The 24,507-nt window shown below is 43.2% G+C and overlaps 1 protein-coding gene across 1 annotated transcript in view; it reads right to left on the reverse strand.

The window, feature by feature from the left end:
• Window positions 1–7,420: 7,420 nt before the first annotated feature.
• Window positions 7,421–24,507, reverse strand: part of nrxn3b (neurexin 3b) — a 240,364-nt gene continuing 223,277 nt past the window's right edge. Inside the window, exons 16-17 of the mRNA XM_039599140.1 lie at window positions 20,768–20,846; window positions 7,421–10,362 (exon numbers count right to left, since the gene is read on the reverse strand). Coding sequence (XP_039455074.1) covers window positions 9,383–10,362; window positions 20,768–20,846 — 1,059 coding nt within the window. The 3' untranslated portion in view covers window positions 7,421–9,382. The remainder of the gene's footprint in view (window positions 10,363–20,767; window positions 20,847–24,507) is intronic.

The raw sequence follows: 24,507 nt of genomic DNA on the forward strand, positions 1-24,507 counted from the left end.
TGGTTGTTTCCAGACCAAAAAGTCTGGATGTAGGTTTTTTGTTTTTGTTTGTTTTTACATACAGCATGTCTAAGTTGTGTTAACAACACTAATGTCCTTTGGTTTTTCTTAAACATAAGTCAGTTTTGCCTACAAAATGCTAGCTAGCATGCTGCTTATGTTTGCTGATGAGCCTCTTTATGACTTTATGAATAAAATGTACACCCATAATGACACACTGCTCTAAATCATAGCTAGATGTGAAACCACAACAATAACTAAGCAAAAGAAACAACTGGCTGCACTGGTTGATGCTGTTTGCTTTCAGGTCGCTGCTGCTAGCTTAACAAATTGTGGCTGCTGTAAAATGTGTGACAGTTGCCAATGTCCCTAATTGTTACAGAAAGGTATTGTAGTAAAAATTAAATGACATGATATTATCTTTTGGGACCACAGCTTCACAGGGATCCAACCAATCAGGACCACATCTCAACTCAGAGAGAGAGAGAATTCTTCAGCTGTCTGTCAATTAAAAACAGGTTGGCGTGATACAAAAGGTCTTCAGTATCTGAATTTAGGAGTCAAATTCATGTCCCAATTTCTTTTATGGTGGTGATAAAAATTACTTTTCTTTTTTTTAAATTTGGTGTTTCCAAACTAGTTCAAACACCCCCATCGCCTCATCCATCCACTGCGTATCACGTTGTGCTGCTTGTTTTGCTGCAGTCACCTTCACAGTAGCTGAAAAGGTTTGAGGTTCACTTGCCTTTCTTCATCCCCAGATCCCACCCCGCCTCGCTTTCCATCTGGACTGAACAGGAAGGGCTGGGCTTGGGCCGATGGGCTGCGCACAGAAACCCCAGGGAGCAGAGCTGACGCTGAGATACTTATTGCTTCATTGGGATTCTCACTGGATCCAATCACACTGTCAAGCTTGGATACGAGGCCTGTCTCCCTAGGCAGCGGATACAGCACACACACACGAACTCACAGAGTTTTGAACATCAGTCGCTGACACTTACAGATGGAGATGCAGACATACAGTATAAATGTGCACCCACGTACTCACACACCCTACTCTGGCATCACACACCTCTATCATCACAAGCCTGCTGATGTTTCTGACTGCAGAGCAACAGTGGAGCGCTGTTGGTGCACGGCTCCTCTCTCCTGAATTTTTTGCAGCCAAGATTCATCAGAGAAAACTAGCCTGCTTGAATTTTGTTCCACCTCAATAGTAATCAATTCAAAGTTATGGTAATATTACTCCAGCGTCAGTAAATTAAAACAGAGCAGATGTACTTTGCTAAAATGCTTAAAGAGATAGAAATCCTTCATTTTAATTTTGTCACTTTTTTGGTTATTTTTTGTGATGTTTGAAGACTCTAAATCAGGATTGAGAGTACACAAACGCAGAGAAACGGCTTGAGTGAAAATCACCAGACAAGGGGCTTAAATGTTATTACAGAGTATACCTAGCATTAAGATTAAAACTTTATTTGTCTGATCTAATTCGTTTGTGCAAACAGTGACTCCTGTACGCACACTGGATCACTCCTGTACTCATGGAGTTCCACAGGGCTTTATGCTAGGTCTGATTTTTTACTTTTTTTTTTTTTATTTTGGAGGGTTGTTTTGCCTTCATTTAACAATTTACAGTGAAGAATAGACTGGAAAGACAGACAGGTCAGACTTGAACCTAGGCCGTGGCATTCCAGCCACATGCTCAACCAGTGAACTAAAATACCACCAATACCACTCTTAGACCTCAGTACATTTTCATTGCCTTGCAGGTGACAAACATATATTTCTCTGTGGAAGTAGGTGACACAAATCACATGCTGTCTTAAAGACATTTAGACCTGGAAGACCGAAAAATTTTTATATCTAAATTCTGATAAAACTGAATTGTTGTATTTGGCTCTAAACTCCCGTCAGTGGAACTGTAAAGAATTCCTGACCAAAATATATTAATATAAACCTTTTAGGACTTCACTCTGTCAGCTGCACAATATTGCAAATGTGATGCTGAAAAACTAGTCTATGCATTTGTTTGAATCATATCTATCTAATAGACTCCATGTTTACATATATGGACACTATCCTTCACACGCTGAGGTTAATTATGGAGTTCCACAGGGTTCAGTGCTAGGACCAATTCTGTTTCCATTATACATGCTTTACTTAGAAAGTATCATTAGAAAGCATAGCATACATTTTCACTGCTATGCAGATGACACCCAGTTTTATCTATGCATGAAGCCAGATAGCACACACCAATTAGTTAAACTGCAGGTAACTGCAGGTCTTTATGTCTTAAAGACATAAAAACTAACTGAAAAGACGTCAGTTGATTCAAAATGCTGCAGCAAAAATACTAACAGGGACCAGAAAGAGATAACATATTTCTTCTATATTAGCTTCTTTTCACTGGTTCCCTGTTAAATCCAGAAATGAATTTAAAATCCTGCTGCTCACATAAAAGTTCTTGAATAATCAGGCCCATCTTGTCTCATCTTAATGACCTTGTAGTACCATATCACCCGATTAGAGGCGGCAGTCTGGTTGTCAGACTGTGGGCTTACTTGTGGTTCCTAGAGTATTTTTTTGATATAGCATAGATCAGGTGACCCTGAATCCCCCCGAGGTTACGCTGCAGCAGGTCTAGGCTGCTGTGGGATCCCATGATGCATTGAGTCTTTCTTATTCAGTCACTTTTTTCGCTCACTATGTGTTTATACACCTCTCTGTGTTTAATTATTAGTTACTATCTGCCTCTCCCACAGTATGTCTTTGTCCGCTCTTCCTCTCCTCATCTTAACCGGTCGCAGCAGATGGCTCCGCCCCTCCCTGAGCCTGGATCTGCTGGAGGTTTCTTCCTGTTAAAAGGGAGTTTTTCCTTCCCACTGTCACAGTGCTTGCTCAGAGGGCGTCATATAATTGTTTTCTTTGTATTATTGTAGGGTGTTTACCTTACCGTCAAAGGTGCCTTGAGGCACTTTAGGAATAAAATTGAATTGAAAGTTAGGCTGGACTGTCCTAATGCCATCCATTATCAGGATGTCCTAGTAATTTCCTCCATGAGGGAGCTCACCTGAGCCCGGTTCCACCAAAGGTTTCATCTCGTCAAACTGAGTTTTTTGCCAAATGACCCCAAGTGATTGATTAAGCACTTGGGGACATTAATATATTGTAATACCACTTAAAGTGTCTACAAAAGTATACATACTCATGCTGGATCCATTATGATTATGTATGTATGGCAACAAATACCTTCATGTGTTAAAACTCCTGAGGTCCTGGAGCCGGTCCCTAGATGGCACTGTGTCCACTGGTCGAGAAAGCAGCCCCCCTGTTTATCATGCAGCGGTGACAGCCTGTAAAAGCTTTTGTCGGTGGAAGTGAAGATTTAGAGCCCAGATTAGCACATTCATATCTTGGCAGTTAATTAGGGCTGAGGAGCTAACTGAAAGCTTTGGCTGCACAGTGATGGAGCAGAAGAATAGGAGGTGGTGTGCCCCTCACAACGAGACACAAAAGTGAATTAAGTGTATATACATATATGTACACCTGACTATTCTGCTAATGTATCACAGTGTGCACCCACTGAGACATATGAATATGAATGCTTAACCCACACAAGCAAAACCGCTAAGCCATTTTTCTGCAAACTTTGATATGGCGTAAGCATACCTAATGGATATGCACACCTACACCCACAGAGACACGCTCGTCTTTTTGTTGTGTGTGTGTGGGTGAATGTGTGTCAATGTGCGTGCGCGCCCTTCATAAGTTAAGGTCAGCAGGCTCATATTTTACCTGTCAGGACTGATCACCGTCGCCTTCACAGCTGCTTTGCTTCGTTCCCGGGGAGGATACAGCATCTCTTCTGAATGTTTACCGAGATCCTGCATCTCTACAATCTATACAGGGGATCTATAAAATGCCACAGCTGCAGACGTTCCCAGTGCGCAAAGGTGTTTTACAGCATCCTGCTCCAGTGTGGGAAGCAGCAAAACACATTCCACCTGTAATCAGCAAAAGGGCTGATGTGCTGCCCTTATAAAGCTGCTGTTTATGTGACAGGGAAAAAAACATGCCATAAAGCTTTTAAGTGGAATTAACCACTTCATTAGTTGAAGTAAAATTTCATGACAGGTCAACTGTCGGCCTTTAAATGCACCAACGGGAGCTGTGCTGCTCCCTCGCTGTCGTTCCACGGGCCCTATACGGGGCGAAAGCAAACCTAATGCAGTCAAATGCACGCAGAAACCCATTTGGAAAAGCCATTAGCAAATGTAAATTGTTTTTCTGTCAATTAAGATATGAATTATCCAGCCGACATCAGAGGGATTGATGTAATCTACTTCTACTAATTTGACTAAAAGGAAAAGTAGTTGCTACACATAAAATCCAATCAATAAACTTTGTCAGCCAACAACTGTGTAAGCAAATGGCTTGTGAATATCAAATGGATATGTTTCCTCCACTGGCACCCTGCTGGTGTAAACCTGAAAGTGACTAATGGTTGTGAAAATAACAATACCTCACTGTTTTCAGTAAGTGTGCCAGTGGGCATTACACCACCTAAAACCCTGTTTCTTTTTTCTACACGCTGCTTATTGGGGGGAGGGGGGTATTCATTTGGATCACGATAACTGCAAATATTTACTTATTCTTTATTTGGGAAAATATTTGACTAAAATAAGAGCGCTTTTTCTTTACCCTCTGTATTTCCTGCTGTGATTTATGCTGTAATTACCTTCCCCGGTGTTTGTTTTGCTTCTCATTTCTCTCGATGTTATTGCTAAGTGTCATGTTAAGTGGCTCACAGTGCTGCCCTTTTATTTTAATCTCTGGCCTCTGCAGTGTGGAGAGAAAAAAATGACTTTTTACCAGCACGTCATAAAAATATGCAGAAGACAGTTACCTTTTGGATTAAGGGGATTTTCTGCTTGTTGACTGCCATGAAACCAGCCTCCTTTCTTTACAAACAAGCTTGCAATTAGACTGAGATTCACATTCCAGTGTAATGCTGTAAATGAGGCTAAGAGGCTGTGACAGACGCTCCTGAACATAAATCAGCTCTGACAGCTGAGAGATAAAGGTAGAAAAGTTCTGCGACTGGTGCACGGTGCTCTGCAACCTCCGGCTCAATAAAAGAGAAGACCAGATAAATATTTAGTGATTTCAAAAAAGGAGCTTATAAAGGAGCGAATGGTGAACGGCGATATAAAGATTATAAAGAAGATCAGATTTCTCTCTTAGAAAAACCTAAACAATTATCACAGATAAAGACATTTAATTGCCGTTAATATCCTGTTGAATTAACTTAAAACAGAGCTAAATCACATAGCTGCCTGGAGTGAGCCTGAACTGCACAAACCAACAAGAACCAGCTAAGTGTGGAACTGCATATAACTTACGTTCTTTGCAGTGGCCAGCAGGTGGCGACTCAACTTCTTGCAAATAGAAATCTCATTGCACAGAAGTCTATGAGAGAATGAACCTATGTCTTATTAATATGACCTCAGTAAATACTCTGATGAGCTTATGGTCTCAGTATCTACTTTTTAAATCCCATTTATCATAGTACAAAGTCCATTTAGTAAATTATGGTACCTTTAGAGTCAGACAGGACAGTGGGGTGTGTTTTACAAGTCACAAAAAGTGTGCAGTGTTCTTGGTGTCCTGGTTAAAATGTTACTTGTGATGTAACAGGCGGATAATCAGCTCAAAGCCTTGAAACATTGTAGCATTTCCATCTGCTGCAGGTTCTGTGGCCCTCCAGCTAAAGTGTAAGACAGAGGAGCTGACATCAATCATGGGAGAAGACACTGGTGAAACAGCTGACTTATATTTTAAGGCAACCAACCAGAGTCCTAGTCTTTACAACTAGGCCTATAATAATGAAAACAAAATATATTGGGGTGGCCATCGATTTGTTTGGAGGGCATGCCCTTATAAACTGGCTATGTCCTTTTCTTAAATATGTTACACGAGGGGTCAGCTGGTGGCAGCAGAGTTAAAGATGCAAAGATGTTCGTAAAATCTCTTCCTGGTGGACAGCATTAGAAATGAGTGCTTTGAGGGACACTTTGGAGAAAGTTAGACAGGCAACCACCAGGATCCCTGAGCCTGGTTCTACCAGAGGTTTCTTCCTGTAAAAAGGGAGTTTTTCCTTCCCACTGTCGCCAAGTGCTCAGAGTGGGTCATCCTTATCATTGGGGTTTTCTGTATTTGTCACATCACATTGAGGTAACTGTTGCTATGATTTGGCGCTATAAAATAAAACTGAAGCCACATGGCGTCGTAACCACTAAGTTGCTAACTCCCTCTGCTATTTGGTGCAGAAAAGATGGTGTCTTTGTCGTTTGACAGTCTTTTGCAAAGATCAGCTGCTTGCAATGTTTTAAAACAACAATACGAGAGCAGTCAGAGTGCAAAACACCAGCGTGCACCGTAAAGCTGAGGCGAACTGAGCCGAATGGGGTTTGTTATACGAGTGGCACCCTTCTCACGTTGATTTTGCCGCTTGCTGCCTTTTGTGAGGCACCGCGGCAGCAGGATGAAGTGAGGAGTGAATGTCGCTGCTTGTTAAAATGAATGCCGTTTGCTTACGCATTAACTTTTTATTGTGTTGACTTATGCAGAGCAAATTTTCTCACATTTTTGGCGGAGGACTGAAAAGAAGAATCCCTCTGCCTCTGAATATATAAATAATAATAATAATAATAAAAAAAAGGCACTCATCCTTCAGCTGAACGAAACCCCTGCTGGCCTCCTTGTTCCCATAGCCTGTGGCAGGATGAATGAGTTAATATGTAGTCATTGTGTGAGCTGGATATACTCACACACGGCACTCTGATATCCTACATCAATGGGCTATTGCAAGTTAATGACCAGCTCTGTGAAGGCCCATTTGCACGAAATATGGACAGTGTAAAAACGAGCTGGGAAAGCAGGTGCTGCCGCCATTGAGTAGCTCATAACCCGGCCATATGGTCGTGAAGAATCTCATTTGGCTGCGCGCTCTCACAAAGACTCAACTCTAAAACCCAAAGCCATTCCTCCAGTGTTGTGAAGACTCTGGACCCTCTAATAATCATTCTCTCCCCTCATCCCTTTTTCTCTTGTTGCATCGATGAACAGTGTACGAATTTGCATAATCATCTATAGGTAAATGATAACGTTGAGCTGCTCCGCTCCGGACATCATTTGAATAGAAATGGTGCCACTTTTTGGTATAAAAGGAAATCAGCGAAGTGATAACAAATGGATGAGAAACTGCGCTTCGGCGAATGGCCTCAGATAGATTCTATCTCCATCCTCTTTCAGCGTCGTCTCCCGTCTTTCTTAGCACAACAAGGACAAAGCGAGTGACAGCATCCCGCAGTCTAACCACCCAAAATAAGTTTGGGAACAACTTTTTTCCTTTTTTATTTCTGGGAATTGTTTGGAGTCAAAAAGGAGAAGCAGAAGACGATAATTAAACTGGCTGAAAAAGCCAAGTACCAACACAAAAAATCAAAGTGAACATACACACCGACTGATTTGCATGAAAACAGAAGAGGACAAATAATTTCAGCAATAAATAAATGACATTAAAAAAGAAAAACCCGACATATTGTCGGAAGATAATGTCGTATAAATGAGACATGAAATTAGCTATACAACGACAGAAAAAAAATCGAATGCAAAAAAAGTGATGAGCTGATCAGACAAGACGATACAGTAAAAAAAAAAAGACAGAAAAAAGGAACTAAATAAAAAACATCTGTAAGCCAGTAAGGTTCTAGCAATAGATCTCCAAATCCATCATAATCTGTCTTTATTCTCGTTTCATTTTTTTTGAATTTCCAATAAAAAAATAAATAAATAACATGATGAAAGCAACTTCAGAATAAGGAGGAGTCCCTAAGACAAGATCTGAGGGAGGCGTCTTTTATCCGACTGACGGCTTCTGGTGGTCAAATATTCATGCGACTGAAGACAAACACCATCCAGGGAGACCAGACTTGTCGTCTAACTGCATTTGTTCCCTGCCTAAACAAATGTTCCTGTGCACATCACTTTCTCATCTCCAGGCAAAAGAATAAAAATGTTTCATTTTTTGTTTTTTTTGTTTTCCTTTTTCCAGTCATGTTGCTACAGCAGAAAAATCAAATCAAACGGTCCATCTATACAAGAAGAGGATAAAAAATAACTCAACAGGAACTGGAATCTTCTGTACAACATTTGACCTGCAAAGCACGACGGCTAGATGTAATAAAATATGTAAACATGTTTTTGACACAGTCGTCTGTGACAACAGATAGAATCACACCGGAGTAAATCTTCAGCCTGTGTTTGTTTGCTTTTTCTTCGTTAAGATTGTGACAATTACATCTTCATCAGACACATTTTATGGTAATGCATTTTTGCCACGGCGTCATATCGGTAAAAGGAAACAGAGGAACGACCAAAAAATAAAAAGAAATCAAATCAAAAGGGAAAAGAAGACAAATGCTATCAGACATTTGAAACTCTGAGAAATAACATTGTACAGATTGCCTGGTGGATCCACTCTTGCACGCTTGAACGCCGTCTAGGATTTGGATGCCCTGCATAGCAGTCCAATCCTTAACTGAGACGTGAGGGCGGGGGAGAAAAATATTGAAATACATTACTGTATTACATCCTGCTGAGCTCTGCCTAGTCAACCCTGACCGGCCATCATCCTTAGAAAAACAAACTAAAGAAAACAAAAAAAGTGAAATTCAATATATAAATAAATAAACTACTGATTGATTGAATAAATAAAAAATAATGAAAGAAAAACAAGAAACACGTATACGTTACCTCATATCGCATCCATGAAAGCTACATTTAATGAAACCGCTTTGTAACGCGAAATCAGGGTTTGACTTCCAACTTTCCCCAACAATCATTGTTTCTCGAGGTCCCTCACTTACACAAGATGCCAGCACCACGTCACATACACCTCACATGCATGCTCAGAATGGCCGAAATGACAGTGATCGTATTTTACAGGGTTACAATGGACAAGGTCGTCAGAACTCCAAGGATCACACACCTCTTAGACAGTCACTTGGGGTCGTGTGGGTGTTAAAGTGATGTTATTCACACTGCCGGATGTCTCCAGTAGGGACTCCTTAAAAGTGTCCACGCTGAGTCCCAGTGCAGCTGTTACTGCATTGTCTCTCTGTAATGCTTACAATAGTAAGTGTGCTTCCATAAGCCAAAGTTCTTTTTTGTAAATGTTTCTGCGACTCAGTAAGTCTCGAGTTCTAAAGAGATTTGATTCTTTTTAAATCACAGTTGCCAATATGGTACTGTCAAAATGTTCTTAACTTTGTTCCAAACAGTTTGTAGCTTTATGGGTCGGGAAATGACTGGATTTCTATACATAATATTCCTTGTCCTTGTCTTTCGGTCTCTTGCTACTGGCGCTGCCTTTGGCGCTGCCACTGGGTGCTTTATCCTTCACCACAGCGCCGTTGGTTTGCGCCGAGTTGCTGATGTAGTTGCGTGTTTCGTCCACCTGGTAGGAACCCTCCTCCCTGTTCCTGTACTTGTACATGGCGTAGAGGAGAATGAGGATGCAGAGGGCGGCGGCTGAGACAATGCCCACCACCATGCCCGTGGTACTGCTGGATTCCCGGACCACCTCCGAGGCCCCCGGGGGCACCCGCTGCACGCCGGGCACCGTGGGCAGGGCGGCAGGCACCGTGCGCAGCATGGGCGAGGTGATGAAGGGGCCTCGTGGCTTGGTGCCGTCCAGATCGAAGGACGTGGGCAGTGACACCAGGACCATGTCCGGCTGCGGGGGTTTTACCTCGCGGTTGTTCATTTTCCCGGCAGGCAGCTTGGGTGGCGTGTCCGAGGGGACCGCCGCCGGCGGCGTGCCCCGGAGGTCGGGCAGAGGCGAGGTGGGTGTAGTCCTACCTGCCTCAGAGGCTTTGCTAGGCCTCAAGTCCTTGGCCTCCCACTTGGGCGCGAGGGCTTTGTAGCCGCCTTCATAGGCCGATGTGGTCAAGATCTTATCTGTTACCAGGGAGAAGGTGGTGTAAAAATCTTCATCGTCAGTCGGGGGCAGGCTAGAGTCGAAAGCTTCGCCAGAGCCAAACCCCGAAATCACCATGCCATCATCATCATCATCATCATCATCACCACCATCACCATCATCACAATCATCGCTGCCTCGGTCCGACAAGCAAGGTACCCCCGCCTCAGTGGCCATGGCCAAGGATTCTTTGGTGGTCTCAATAATGGTGAGGACAGGGCGGAGGGTTGGGGGGAGGGGGATGAAGGGAGAACGGGTGGATACAGAAGGGATGTCTATGGGGTCCTCGACTAGCACGGGGATAACTAGCTCCCCTCCTGGAAAGTGAAACAGAAACAAGCACCAGTCAGACGGCAGAAAGCGTTCTATCGGCAAAGCAAGAAGCAGTCAAGCACCAAAAAGAACCGGTAAACGAAAAGTAGAAAAAGCAAAGCTCAACGTAGGGAATCAAAAGTACTGAAGATAAAGAAAGAAAGAATCAAACAGAAAACACTGTACCAGTGCAAAAACAATGAAACTCAGAACCAAACGAGACCCAAACTGAAAGAAAACAACAGCCATAAATAAGTATACATTGCATCAAAAGGCTTTGAGGGATGCACAAGGGTGAGCCACGTTAAACTGACACCTCAAATTAAATCCTATATATGCTACTACTGCTGCTGCATAGGAAAGTGGGAATTACTTGTGATGCCGTGGAGTTTGTGGCCCTCGTATTAGTTCTACCTTGTAATTCTGCATATATCTGCACATAAATGACTAGCCCGGCTTTTAAGAGGCATGTTTCATTTATCTTCAAGTGTAAATCCTTTTTAGCCTAAAACTATGAGCACCAAGAGATGGGCTCTGTGGATAAAAAAGAAGCAGAGGGTATTAGCATTTGTTTTGCAATTGAAGTGCAAGCCAGTGGGCCTGAAAGCAAGTTAACTAAGTCTGAAATGAGAAACTATTTGTAAGGTGTTTCTTATACCGTAGCTGCTCGGAGCGACGCTTTTTAACCCTGCTGACCTACACGGGCTGACAAATACTAACAAGCTTCACAATGCATCACAATGATGAAAAATGAGAGGTTGTGTTTTTGGACTAGAGGAGCTCCAAAGTCCCAAAACGATATCTCGCACCTCTTAGGAAGCTGATAGGCAAGCTTAGGTCTGGCTGACTGATCTACTCGCTGCAGTCACAGCTGAAATGCTGCTGGAGATGAGCGAACCTGTCCTTCCCTCGACATTAGCGGGCTCCCCTACTTGCCCTAGCCTCTTGCCTTTTGACCCCTACAGTTACCACAGTGGCACAAAGTCACCGGGCAGTTCAGCGACACCTGAATGTTTGCTGGCTTGTAACAGCTTGTAAGAGCAGTTGGACATTATTAATTATTCACATGTAAGATCAAAAGACAGAGACATGCTTCCACATGTGTCTACCTCTTTTATAATAAAGTCATTTGCCTTTTATTGGTTAAACCTGTTGTTGGACGACTACAAAGTCTTTGAAACATTCAGATGTCTATTGAAGCTGCTTATCCTCTTGCCAAGGTGGATTGTTTGTACATTGCAAAGGCTCACAAACAGGGCACTATAAAGAGATGCAAACCTTTTGGAACAATAAAGAAAAAAAGAGAACACAACAGAAAATGAAAAAGGAAAAAAATAGAAATAATAATTAAGGCATTACAAAAAAAAAAACAACCGAAAAGAGTTTAGAGTTAGAGCAAACATTGTAAGAAACATTCACAAAGTAAAGCCACAGATAGAGCTATTTAGAGAAAGGATTAGTAAGAGGTAAATTAAAAAAAAGAAAGAAAGAAAACCAAACAAAGTCAGCTCGGAAAAAATCAAAAAAGCCTACGAAAAAAAGATGAAACAGTTTTCAAAGGAAGAAAGCATACCATCAGTTTTGTCAACTTACATCAACAAATTGCCCGCATGATTTTGGCAGGAAGAAAAAAAAATTTACAAAAGAAAGTTGTGTAAGAATGCCTTTGGACAAGTTAGGTTAGTTTCTTTTTTAACATTTTCTGATTAAGTAAGTATATATTTCTCTCTCTTTTTTTCTTAGACAGGATGGTACAGGGAGGCAACAACACATACATCCACACATCATGACATGAAAATAATCTTCACCATTCTGTTCAGGATATCTTTTTTGTTATTTTTGGATTTTTCAGAATCATTTTATTAGAAAAAAGAAAACAGTATATCTATAATTCTTGCTTTGATTGATAAGTCTCTCCATAAATATCTACAGCCTGATTAGATGACTTTTTTTTTTTCATTCTTTTCTTTTCTTTTTTTTTGCTCGTTCGCTCGGCTTTAGCTTGCTCGTCAGCTACGAACAAATTGGATGACTGTACATATCTTAGAATCTCTACGTAAAGGGGGTTTCGGGAGGAGGGAGTGTGAGACGGGGTGGGACCTATGAACATACTAGGAAGGAAATGACATAGATGGGGGTGAACGTGTACATCAGTTGCCATGTCCATGTAAAGGCGGCACGAAGCGGTCGGGCGGCATTAGAGCTTTTGGCTGTAAGGAAGGGATGGGGATATACAAACAATGAGCATATACATGCCCATCTACAAAAGAGAACAGCACTCTCAACACTGACAGTTTTACAAACCCTAAGCTGCAACTTCTTTTGCCATGCACAAAAAAAGAAACACGTATACGTATTCAGACTCGTTAATCGAGTCGATCCCAATTTTCAATCGGAGACAAGTGCTTAACTTCACAGGTGGATGTTCGAGATCAGCACGGAAACAGTTTTGGGAAGCAGTTTTTTCAGATCGGGGCCAGGATTTGCAGTTTTTCGAGGCAGCTTCTCTTTTTTCTCTATGAAAATCTCAGTGCAGCTGCATGGTTTTGATACCCAATCTTAAGAGCCTTCTGCTGTTTACGAAACGCTAATTAGTTCATAGAGAAAAGAGGAAGTTTTGTTCTAATTAAAAAAGGAGGAGGGGGGGTCATTAAAAAAAATAACATCGCAATTGTGATTCGCAACAAATTAGCAGTTTAAATTTGAACATTGTCAGAAAAGAAACAGAGGTTCACATATATGTGGATTATCATATATGTACAAAAAAGGAGGAAAATAATAGAATAAATAAAGAGAGATTAGCAAGCAAGAAAGAAAGGCATTAAATTTCTCACACTATCAAAGATGAACAACCAGAAAGCACACACTGAGGCAGACAAAGAGAGAGAGGGAGGGGGGGGGGGACAGTTTATAGGCAAAGTGTCGCCACCTTCGTTTAACTAATAATAAGCAGGTTATTATTAGTTACCTCAATACATTTCTCTTGTTAGTATTTCTTTTTAAAACACAGGACAGGGCGTGCAATCTGGATGTACGTCAGAGAAAGAGAGGTAAATCAGACATACGCATTTTTTCCTTTCTTTTGGAGTTTGTTTTAGTTCCACTCTAAGAAGTTGGGTTAATGCATGCTTAAGTAAGTTGCATTTAGGGAGAGTAATAATACAATAACAATACAGCAAGCCAGGGGGGACAGGTATGGTGGGGGGAGGGGCTTAAGAAGGGGAGGGCCAATGGTAAGTAAAGGTGACTGCCAGCAAAGGGCTGTGGGATATTTTCCTGATGTAAAGAAGTCATTCACTAGCAGTTAAACCAGCACTTTCACCAATTAATATAGAGAACGAGGTAGAGGTCGTCCGACGTTTAGATGCTTTGTGTTATGTGCATAACCGACAGCCTTCGTTTGACAGATAAACATCTGGAGTTCCACAAGAGGGCCCGTGGTGGATTTATCTCTGGACATCAGGTTTGGGTTAATCCTCTGCAGGCTGTTTTACAGAAACCTCATTTGGTTTTTTTTTAAGCACACTGTCTCTGCGAGCGAAGCATTATTGAGCAAATATGGCATCTGTCACACTGTACTGACTGCTCCGTATCGACGCCGGCATCTTAAATGTGAGTGTCCCTGTCCGGCCCTGATTCAGAGGATGTCGTGGGACATGATTCACGCAGAGGCCTCGCACTGCATCGCTGCCATTCTCGTCTTTCACAAAAAAAAAAAAAAAAAGCCGCTCACTACGCCACGCAGCCGCCACCCGTGACGTTCCAGCAAACAGCAAACGCTCTGTCCCGTTAAATAAACAGGAGCGTCTCGGGGTAAAGCGATTTCATCCGAGGCTTTTATTTATCCAACTCTGCCCTCGTTGTCTTGGCCTTGTTTGCATCCTCTCACTCCGTTCTTGGCTAACAGCTTTCGGCTACTGTTAGCTTTGTGCTATATCAACAAAACACTGGGATGGGAGGGGAGACGCTGCAGTGAAGCCCCCCCGTTTTAGTAAAGTCAGCGCAGAGGACCTTGATGTTTTGGTAAACACTTTAATCCTGTGTAAGCTCTTGCACAAGCGCCGCACGTCTTGCTGCATTTCAGAAGCAGACAAACACGCCGCTTTCTAATGGGTTTGCTCAACCAGATTGCGTTTGTTTTTCGAAACTCGTCAAGATGGATGGGGATTTTATTCTAAAACCCTGCCATCCTAGCAAGACCACCCCCCCCCCATAAACTCTCCGCTCTGATAGAGCCACAGCCAGTTTCTCAAAGGAAGTCAGGACTTGTGATTAGTGTGTCTCTGCACGCCTACTGACTCTCCCTCCTTTTGCATCAATGAGAGAAACCCATCTACTAAAATGAAAATATGAAACAAACTCAATATTAAAGCCATTCCTCTTTTCATCCCACCATGTAATAAAGGCTGCATGCCTGTGTGCGGGCTTTTTGAAGAGGAATTAAAGTAAATACAGTAACTACTAAATGGCTGATTGACTACCTCAGCAGCTTGAGAGCTACAGATGCAGAAATCTCCAAGAAAGCACTTACTCTTCACTTTCCTCCTCTCCCCCCACTCTTTTCCTTCTCCTCGCTCCCTGGTTTGATCCCCGTGTCCATCCAAAAAGTTTGCTGAGGCTTCCGAATGGAGATGAATCCTGACGGTGTGTCAGGGATTTGACAACGCTCCGCCATAAAAGCAGAAAAGCCGGTGCACCACGGATGAACTGAGTGAATGGGATTTTTGACGCAAATTGTGGGTGAGTCAGTGGTTTGGGGCCCTGAAATCCCATTGTGGTGCAAGCATTGTGCCCAGACACCTGCTGTAGCAGATTCATTCACCCCTGCCTACTACAGGTAGGGAACTGATTACCAGAAAGCCAGCAGCACACAGATTCTCAGTGTGGATACACTTATAGGGACATGCAGGGATTATAAGGGTGTACCGTGCAGCAGCTGAGCTTTCTAGAAGCATGTCGTTTCAAAGCACTTTACCCCACCATTAAACTTATCATGCCTGCGCACACGTCTGCCAGAAGAAACCTAATTTCTCACTGATGGACATTCATTTCTCTTCTAAACATTAAGCAATGTTCCGTTCACAGCTCCGGTGGAGAAGTCTGTCTTGTCCGGATGCGCAAAGCACCCCCGGAAGAAGGTGCTCTCCCGTGTAGCCGCGGCGCATGGCGGATAGCTCTTAATCTGTCATCATGTGGCTGGGCCGCATTCCGGTGTATTAAATTGGCGTCTCCAAGAGGCGTGGCGACTCGCCCCTGTCAGCTGGTCGATTTGCTGTACAGCCATTAGGCTGCACCTCTACACTCGGCAGACGTGTGTCAGCTGGATAACCTTTAAACTGATCCGAGGCCTGTGTCGAAGTGACAGCCGGCCCGGCGGGGCTTGACGGAATCCATAGCCGATGCCACAAGGAAACTCGGTGATCCATCCCTATCATACTTCATTCCGTACCCTACACTTTGCTCTTCATATACAGCAGTGAAGAAATCACACAACATTACATCCCAGCCTCCAGTCTAAGATTAATCTGAACGCCAGATCCTGGACTTTATCTACCCCGGGCAAACGAGATGAGGAAACATCTATAAATACACTACATCTGTTAGATCTGCGCTGCACTTGATCAAAGGCTGAGGGTAACAGTGCATGCAGGATCATTTATGCCCTTTTTATGGAAAAACATTCTTCCCATGACATAGCTGACTGCAGCGTAGCATGCAACAGTTACAGTTGCTTTTGCTGCACAATTTTGCAGGAGAGCCGTCTCTTATAGAAAACGCCTGGGCTGGCTGTTGCTCAGCAAACAAGCTCAAACAACCTATCTGTGCGATAATGTTCAGGAGGTAGTCTGTCATTCTTATAGCACAGCAAAAAGTAAGTGTGTTAGGGAGCTGCGGTGCTTCAGGGGTGCAAGAAGTGTACAAGATCTGCTGAATCTCATCTCCTGAATCTACACTAAACTCTCTTTTGGCCCCTTGTAAACCAAAATTAAGATAACATCATATTATAAAGTCAATACAGCAACTGTGTTCACTAACAGTAGCTTATTGCCGCAGCGAGCTCAGTGCGTGTCCCTTTAAGTGCCAACCCAACCCTTTTTTTCAATGCTGCAGCTCGAAACGACGCTAATGACGAGTGTGAAATTGACCCAAAACAGTAAAGTTGCAGGTGCATGAAACTAACACATGCTGCAGTGATAATCCTCTCTGAGTTATGAGTTTCCGTATAAGCAGACTTGCCTATTAAACGCAGTCATCTGATCCAGAGGTATTGTGAAAGTTATAATATATATAAGAGAGCAGCTTAAAGCAGCTGATGTTTTGGGTCCCGCTTAGTCATAGTTTGAAATATTGAATCCTATCATTTAGCTTACACTGGGTAAAACAAGCAGTTTAAGCGCCTTCCTTCCTTTGATTGGCTGCCCCTCGAAAAGGTTTGAAGAGGTGGGTGGGGCTTCTGTGCCTGGGGTGACCATGTTAGTAGTATCCACTTGCTTTGACATTACAGATAGGAGAACAGGCTGTTTGAAACAGGATCATTTGTATATAAAACTTTGGCCAGAATTTAACATGAAGATCCAGCATCTTAAGGAACAGAATAACGGCTCCCCTTTAAATATTGTGGCATTAGTTGATCAAACCTTTCACAAATAGGTGGAAAACTGTTTTTTATGGGCTCAGAAGGTTCACATATTACAGGTTTTATGAACATTTACTAGTAGGTTTGTAATAGAGCCACCGTAACGCTCCATGTTTCTCTTAAGATAAGACATTTTTACACAGTATAGGAGTATAAGGCAGAGGTGTAACTAATAACAATGATGATGGCTCTGTTCCAAGATTTATGAAAGCTGTCTGCCTGATATGGCTTTTGGGCACTGCTAGAGTGGAGCAAAGACATCATTAATGTTATTAGTCACACCTTTGCTTTTCCAGCTCTCAAAAAAAAAAAAAAAAAAAGAGTTCTGCTGTGACAAAGACATTTTTCCACATCCACTGCTTCGTCTCATTAGGAGGTAGACTTTTTAATTTGGCCTATTGTGAGTCAGATTAAAACCTAGTTCCATCAGGCCTGACTCGTGGCAGCTTGTAGGTGCTGTATGGACAAATCAAACATTTTGAAATGCACTCGCGGATTGATTGAAATCATTTGAATCAATTACCCCAATATAATGACACATTAATCATAAAATTGCTCTGATTGCACGGTAATGACAAGCCACGGCACTGTTAATCACCGTGAAATGAAATCATAAATCGACTTATTTGCCTTCCTCCAAAACTGAGCATCTCTCTGCGCTCACGCATTTCTGCACGTGGCGTTTTCTTTAGCTTGAACGGACAATTCTGTAAATGGATGCAGAGGACTGTGAGTCTCTCTATTGGCCCTCTCGTGGAACCCGCGTGGGATTAAAGGGGGGCAGGGGGCAAGGTGAGGTTTTAACAGTTTTGGTTTCAACACGGAGACAACACAAGCACAAGACGAGCACGCACGCACAGCGGACAACACAGGCTGGTTTGGCAGACGCAGACGGAGCACTGACAGAGACAGCAGGCACGAGCACGAACACAGGACGCCTCGGGGGGAGGAGCCACCGCTAGTGGGAGCAGACCCCCCCTCCCCTCAGCGCGCACACGCTGACATGTAGAAGCCGAGTGGAGGGACATATGGGTGGGAAAAAGAAGCAGAGCGTAAAAATGGACGCCAATCATATCCACGCAGAAGCAGGGGATGGTTGGAGGAGAGGGTTACTGGTTAGTCTACAGAGCTGCGGTACAGTCCAGTACAAGAGTGCATGCCACAAATGCCTTCTACTTGGAGCAACAGATAGAATAGAAAAACAGATATACTTTGTGGCAATAAAAGTCTTTTTATGCCATCTGCATTCAAACAGACATGTATATGCAGAAAGGCTAAAAGAAGGAAGGTGGGGTGAGTCTGGATGGAGGGGGTGGGGTCGGGGTAACGCTCGGAAGGGGCGACAGGGGGGAGTCATTCTCACACACAACTTTCTTGAGACAGAATGGGGTTGCCTGCACAAGGCCAAAAAAGGATGATGGCAAGAAAAGATTTTGTTGCCGTTCATTTCCCTATGTTGTATCGAAAATGGGGAGGTGGGGGGAGGGATGTTCCTTTAGAAGCCATATGGCACAAAATAAACGAATAAAACACAAAACTTGATGAGGAGGAGAACTTTGACTTTTCCAACCACCAAAAGTTCATGCGGCACAAGATGAGGCAAAAAACGGGAGGAGCGGCTCTATCCTTGCTTGGATGATGGACGACGGATGATGAGGAGGACGCCAAAGAAACGATAAGAGTGATAATAATAAAAGAAAAGCAAACGAAAACAGAAAACAACCACAACAACAAAACAAGGAAAGTAAAATCAGCCTGCACCCAACCCTCCCAGGCCCCAAAGGAAAGCAAAAAGAAGACAAAAACAAAAGAAAAGAAAAAACAAAATCACAAACCCAGCAGCTGGGTCCAAATCGATACAGAGGAGAGATGTTCATATGTGCATCACACGAGAAAAAAAGGAAAAAAACCCAACATCATGTCATGCAACTGTTCATACGACTGGAAGCGGAGGGGGAGGTGGGGGCGAGGAATGAGGATATGAATTTCTGTGTCCACATGATGGGATGTACGGTATGTATGCGTAAGTGTGTGTATGTTGCCACTATATGAGGGGAGGGTACCGTGTTCTCTCAGCAAAAGCTTCTTGCGCTTCTCTTGACTGCACTTTCACTTTTCTTTTTTTTGAGAATACTTGGGTTTGAGGTTTTAATGGTCTGAAGAGATACAAAAATAAATAAATTGAAACACGTGAGCTGCGTGCCCATTCGATTTCAATAATCTCTGCCTTTAAGAAAGCAACTCACGCTAGATAAGGCACCTAAAATGCTGCAAGGAAATGGCTTTTTTTCCCTTGCCACATCAAAAAGCCATAAGACCTAAATGTGGTCATAATTTCAAGAAAACAAATGCCATCAGAGAGCGATAAACGACTTCCTTTCGCAGACTGGGGGAGAAATGGTTAAATCTGCTAAAGTTACAGCGGAAAGGCCCGATTTTCCCTAAAAACGAAATAACTCTCGATCGTCCGCAACGGCAGACGTGAAAGGGTAACACGGCGGTGGCGTATTATTAGCTGTGAAAAGTGGACATATGCTCGGTGTTAAGCTGAGCCGTGTTTCGCCAGATTAGCGCAGCGTCAATTAGCCGGCTGTGATGGTATTTTGAAGGACAGTGAAGCAATCAAATAGCCGGAGCTGTTAATGATTTCCAGAGCGCCTAAGGGGAGCTGCTTTTCAAATAGTGAGCCAGTTTCAATACAGCTCACAGTCTTTGCTTTGCTCCACGTTATTAGGAATCCGTGCCAACAGCTCCTGGGCAGGAGCGTGATTGACAGCTGCTTATTCAACTCATCCAAACCCAAGTTGCCTCAAAAATAACCATTCCTTTTAAATCTGCGGCATTATTTCCAGCTCTGTTGTTATTTTCCACTGAGTGAGTGTCTTATCACTTTGATCTAATCACAAAGTGATATGTGCGTGTTTGTGTGTGTGTGTGTGTATGTGTGTGTGTGTCAAGGGAGGGAGGGAAGAGAGACGATGCGCACAGAAATTCGAGGATATCTGTTCTCTATTAGAATGTTTCAGGTAAGGCAAGCCTCCGACGAAGGAAACAGAGGTACAAACAAGAGAAGAAGAAGGAGTAGGGAGGAAGAGGCTCTGTTGCAGTTAGTCTGCTACATATCACAGTATCTAGGCTGAAAGCATCTTTGTTCTCGAAAGAATCTCAAAATGTATCCTCTGTCAAGAGAGACGCACACACGCACAGCAAGAGGAAATCAACCAAGTACAGGACAGATACATTTTGAAGCATCAGTGCGGGCGACATGGGGCTTGATACTAATTTTGTACTTTGTTGAGTAAAGTTTTGCTCTCAGCTGAACGCCGAGAGAACAAAATTAGTATCAACGCGTCGTCATGTCTGCAACCAGTGGCCCCATAGCTAAGTGTAACTTGTTTCAGAGATGAAGGGCGTGAGCTTTAACACGTCCCGACAGTAAGCTGTGTGCATTTACTTATACACAGTAAAAGTTCCGAGTGGGACTTCCTACAGCAGAGCATGCCAAGGGTGTAGAAAGTGCATTCTTACTGCTTTCGCCCGTCTCCAAAAAGTGTTCTTTAAACTTTTGGCAGACACTGAGGACCCTGTTGCGCTTACTGTGGCTACTTTTTCAGGGTGGGAGGGGAAAGTGGGCGTTTTTTTTTAAGTTACACTTGAAGCTCCCATGGGACATGATGCTAAGGGAGGAGAAGCTCCTCGGTAGCAACTCAAAGAAAGATAAGGAGAAATAGACCAGGTTTCAGAGCAAGCACAACTCGACACACTCATCCCACCTGCATGTCCGGAGTCGCACTCTTCCAGGTCCTCATCGTCGCTGGAGCACTCTGCTGACGAAACAATGTCATCTGTCGTCTGCGGAGAAAGACACACACAAACACGCACACACAAACACAAACACAGAAGAAATTATGGTTAGGCCAGGGGCAGCGCGAGCGAGTCCTCAGCCATTCCACTCAAGGATATCTCTGCACGCGCAGACTTCTCTCGCCCGTCCTTCGGCTTCCATATATCACTTGGAGTCAATCATATTTCACAGCGTTTATCATTCTTTGCTTTATGTGCTTTCCACCTCCGCAGATAATTGTTTTCCTTCACCCTCCGCACTCTGCCTCCGATTATTTATCGCCCCTCTCCTCCATCGCCCACAATCAATGGACGCACCAAGCCCACACAGATCAGCAGCGTCCCGGCCCCTGATTTGTGCTAAAGGGTGCAGAGGGAGGGATGGGGATGGGGTGGCACACGTTACACCGCCTGGCCCGGCGATGGATTATCTGCACCCTCCAGTTCCCACAATTCTGATTTATCCCTCCCACCCGACCAACCCTTCCCTTCCCCTTTTCTCTTTCCTTTTTTTTTTCCAGGTCGACCCGTCGAGGACAGAAGAGGGAGGGAGGGAGAGGGTTGTATTTCAGCGGCGGCGCGCTGGGCAGCCGGCGTTTATTAGAATGAATCAGCGGGGCGATAAAATAAGCCCTGTCACCAAGCAGGGTTATGAAATCAGAGTGCTGATTGAGTTTTCCAGTCCTGGCCAAGGGTGTGGGGCTCTAAATATCATTGAGTTTGACAGACTAATGAAACGCGCCCCCGTGCTTGTGCCGCTCGCTTTCAACGGCGCCCAGAAAAAGCTGTCCACTTCCCACCGTATGCTGATGTGCAGCACATGCATGTCTGCAAAGCCTCACACAGAAGGCTGATTTTTCTTTTTTTTTTGTTTGTTTTTCCTAATGTCTGCTATGATTATGCATGATGGGCTGTGCTGTTTTCTCTATCAGCACATTTGATAATGTGTTAATGTGCATTTTTGCTGGTGTGCTTAATGCACCACATTATGTACTGTACTCCACCAAGAGGAGGCAAAAAAAAAAGCAATGTGGAGGTGGGGGGGATGCTTTAAACTAAATTGCTGTAAAATATAGCCCCTTGGTAAACATGACATTATTTATTGAAGCCACATTATGGGCGTAAAAGTCGTGGTTATTGCTGAAAGAGGGTTATTGCTTGTTATTATGATAGCAGCAGATGTGGGAGGCAGGGACACGGGGAGAGAGAGAGATGAAAAATCCGAGCCACTTCAAAGTCTGTTCCAGCAATTTCAGCCCCGAGACCATCACACCATAACCCGGCATGGACTGAAAACACTGCCTTTCTCTCGTCCATTCATGCTGATGCCGGCAGCGTCTCCGCACGGTGAATATTTTCACTGCTTTGGATGCGCTCGCTTCACGGAGCCTTGCACGCCCATGCGCATCTCCAAAATGCTACGTTTTAGTTAAACAGATCACACCAATTTGTGCACGTCTACCCACACGCACAAAGACTCTCAGGCAGCTACTTGGCATTCAGTTCGTTAGATACAGCGGGTACTGTGGTGTTTCTTAGAAATTCTTGCTGAGGGTCATTGTTTTTTTACCTGCTGTTATGGAGAAGGATCTTTGAGTGACCTGGGCTTGCTCGAGCAAGCGTACGCTGTTTGGTCGAACACGTGATGGGGCTCCTAACATTAGACTTAAAGATGACGTGAAATCTAGGCTTCGTTTGGCCTGTGTAGTAGTAGTTAGCGCAGCTTGCTGTGGGATGCCTGCATGTTCTGCTCTGCTCCTGTGTGAGTTTTCTTCCACAGCCCAAAGGCATGCACATTAGGTTAACTTGTGGATGTAAGGTAGTGGATATAAGGTGCTGTATGAGTGTAAGGCTAAATGCAGATTGTTCTCTAAAGTGCAATATAAATTCCAGCTAATTTCCATTTCCATGTGACCGAGAGACATCAGCGTGATTTGTACTCAAAAAAGCAAAATATAAAATTTTTGTAACCTCAATTTGTTGCCAAGCATCCAGCAAACGCTGAAGAAATACAGAGAGGAAATGACAGAAAGGAGATTATGAAACAGGATTACAAGGAAATGAAAGATCACATCGAGGTGACTTATTACCAATTGCTGGTTGGCTTTTAGATCACTTTAAACTTCCTGTTATGTGTGTGAATGCAGTAAAAATAAGGGCTTGGGAAATGAAAACTTGCAGTGGGTAACACTTCAGTACTAGTTTTGGTGTAAAAGCAGCACTGTCACACGTTCTACAGTACGCTGCAAAACCTTTTCACTCATTTTCAGCTCTCCTACCTTTGTTAAGCTACTTAACTTAAAAAATCAAGCATAAAACGGTACCTAAGTCAAGGGATGAGTTACTAGAGCCTCGTGTGTCCACATCGCAGGCAACTTTAGTAAAGAACCGATTTTAAATTGTATCTTTAGGCGCTTTGTTACCTGCAGCCTGTTAGAAAAACACAGCATTTATCCCCATTTCAAGAAGTCGTTCTTAAGCAGACATGGGCAGTAACGCGTTACAAGTAATGTGTTCCTGTAATCAGATTACCTTTCCCAGGTAACAAGTAATGTAAGGGATTACTAATGCAAAAAAGTAATTAGATTACTCTTACTTTCCCATAAGCACGCTGTTGTGAGAATGTCTCATGACAATGACGTCCGAGCATGCGACGTCCGTGGCAGCAACAGACGTGTGCAGATCAACAAAGGATAATATGGACTGCGGGAGAGAGTACGACCATGCAGCGTTTAAAGCATTTAAAGTACTCACATTACTTTAAGTTTCAGTCCGTAAGAAGTGACAAAAACATTAGCGTCTGCTGTTCACTGTGGGTGGGAAGAAAACTTCTGTCTACAGCGAAAAATTAAACTTCAAATCTGAGCGAGCAGCGAGCACGCTGCCACGGGAATGTGACATTCACAGAGAAACCCCCGGATCCCCCCACTGACATGACCGCTGTGGGCAAACCTCCACCCGCCCCACTCCTGCTAAACAGGTGACAGTTGATTTCAGAGCGACAGGACTCAGGGCTGCTGAATCTTTGATTTTATTTATTTTCTGCTGTGTTTTACTCGCATCTATTTGAAGGAGTGAGTGTAAACACAAAAACATTATTTTATATGCTGGAATATGCAGAAAATAAGTTTAAATGTTAAATTTCTTCAAGTCAAAGACTGTTGAATATAATTGAATTTTTCTTGATGCAATGTGCAAAAAATTAAAAGATTAAAACTAGTAAAACAATTTTGAAAAAGAGACTTTTTCATTTGATTCAATTTTAAATGATGGATTATGCAGAAAAATTAGAATTGGGCTGAAAGGCCTGTTGCTTTATTACGTATTCAGGTTGTGTATCATGTTTTTAAAAACTAACTAAGAAACTAATTACTTAAGTAATCAGTAAAGTAATGGGATTACTTTTTTGAGAAGTAATCAGCAATTAGTTACTAATTACTTTTTTCAAGTTACTTGACCAACACTGTTCTTAAGGGATGGAAAGTAGGAGAAAAAGCTGAGGTATTTCAAATTGATGAATCAGAATTTTGGGGTCAAATCATTGTCAGTGTTTAAGCAGAGGTCATGAGAGGAACAGCAGTGAGTGTCGACAGCCATCTGTAAAACGCGGTGGAGGCTCTGCCGGGGGTTGAGGTTGTGCTTCAGTCAGTCAGGTCTTGTCAAAATTGAT

Source organism: Oreochromis aureus, linkage group 15 (assembly GCF_013358895.1).
Source record: "Oreochromis aureus strain Israel breed Guangdong linkage group 15, ZZ_aureus, whole genome shotgun sequence".
Lineage (NCBI taxonomy): Eukaryota > Metazoa > Chordata > Actinopteri > Cichliformes > Cichlidae > Oreochromis > Oreochromis aureus.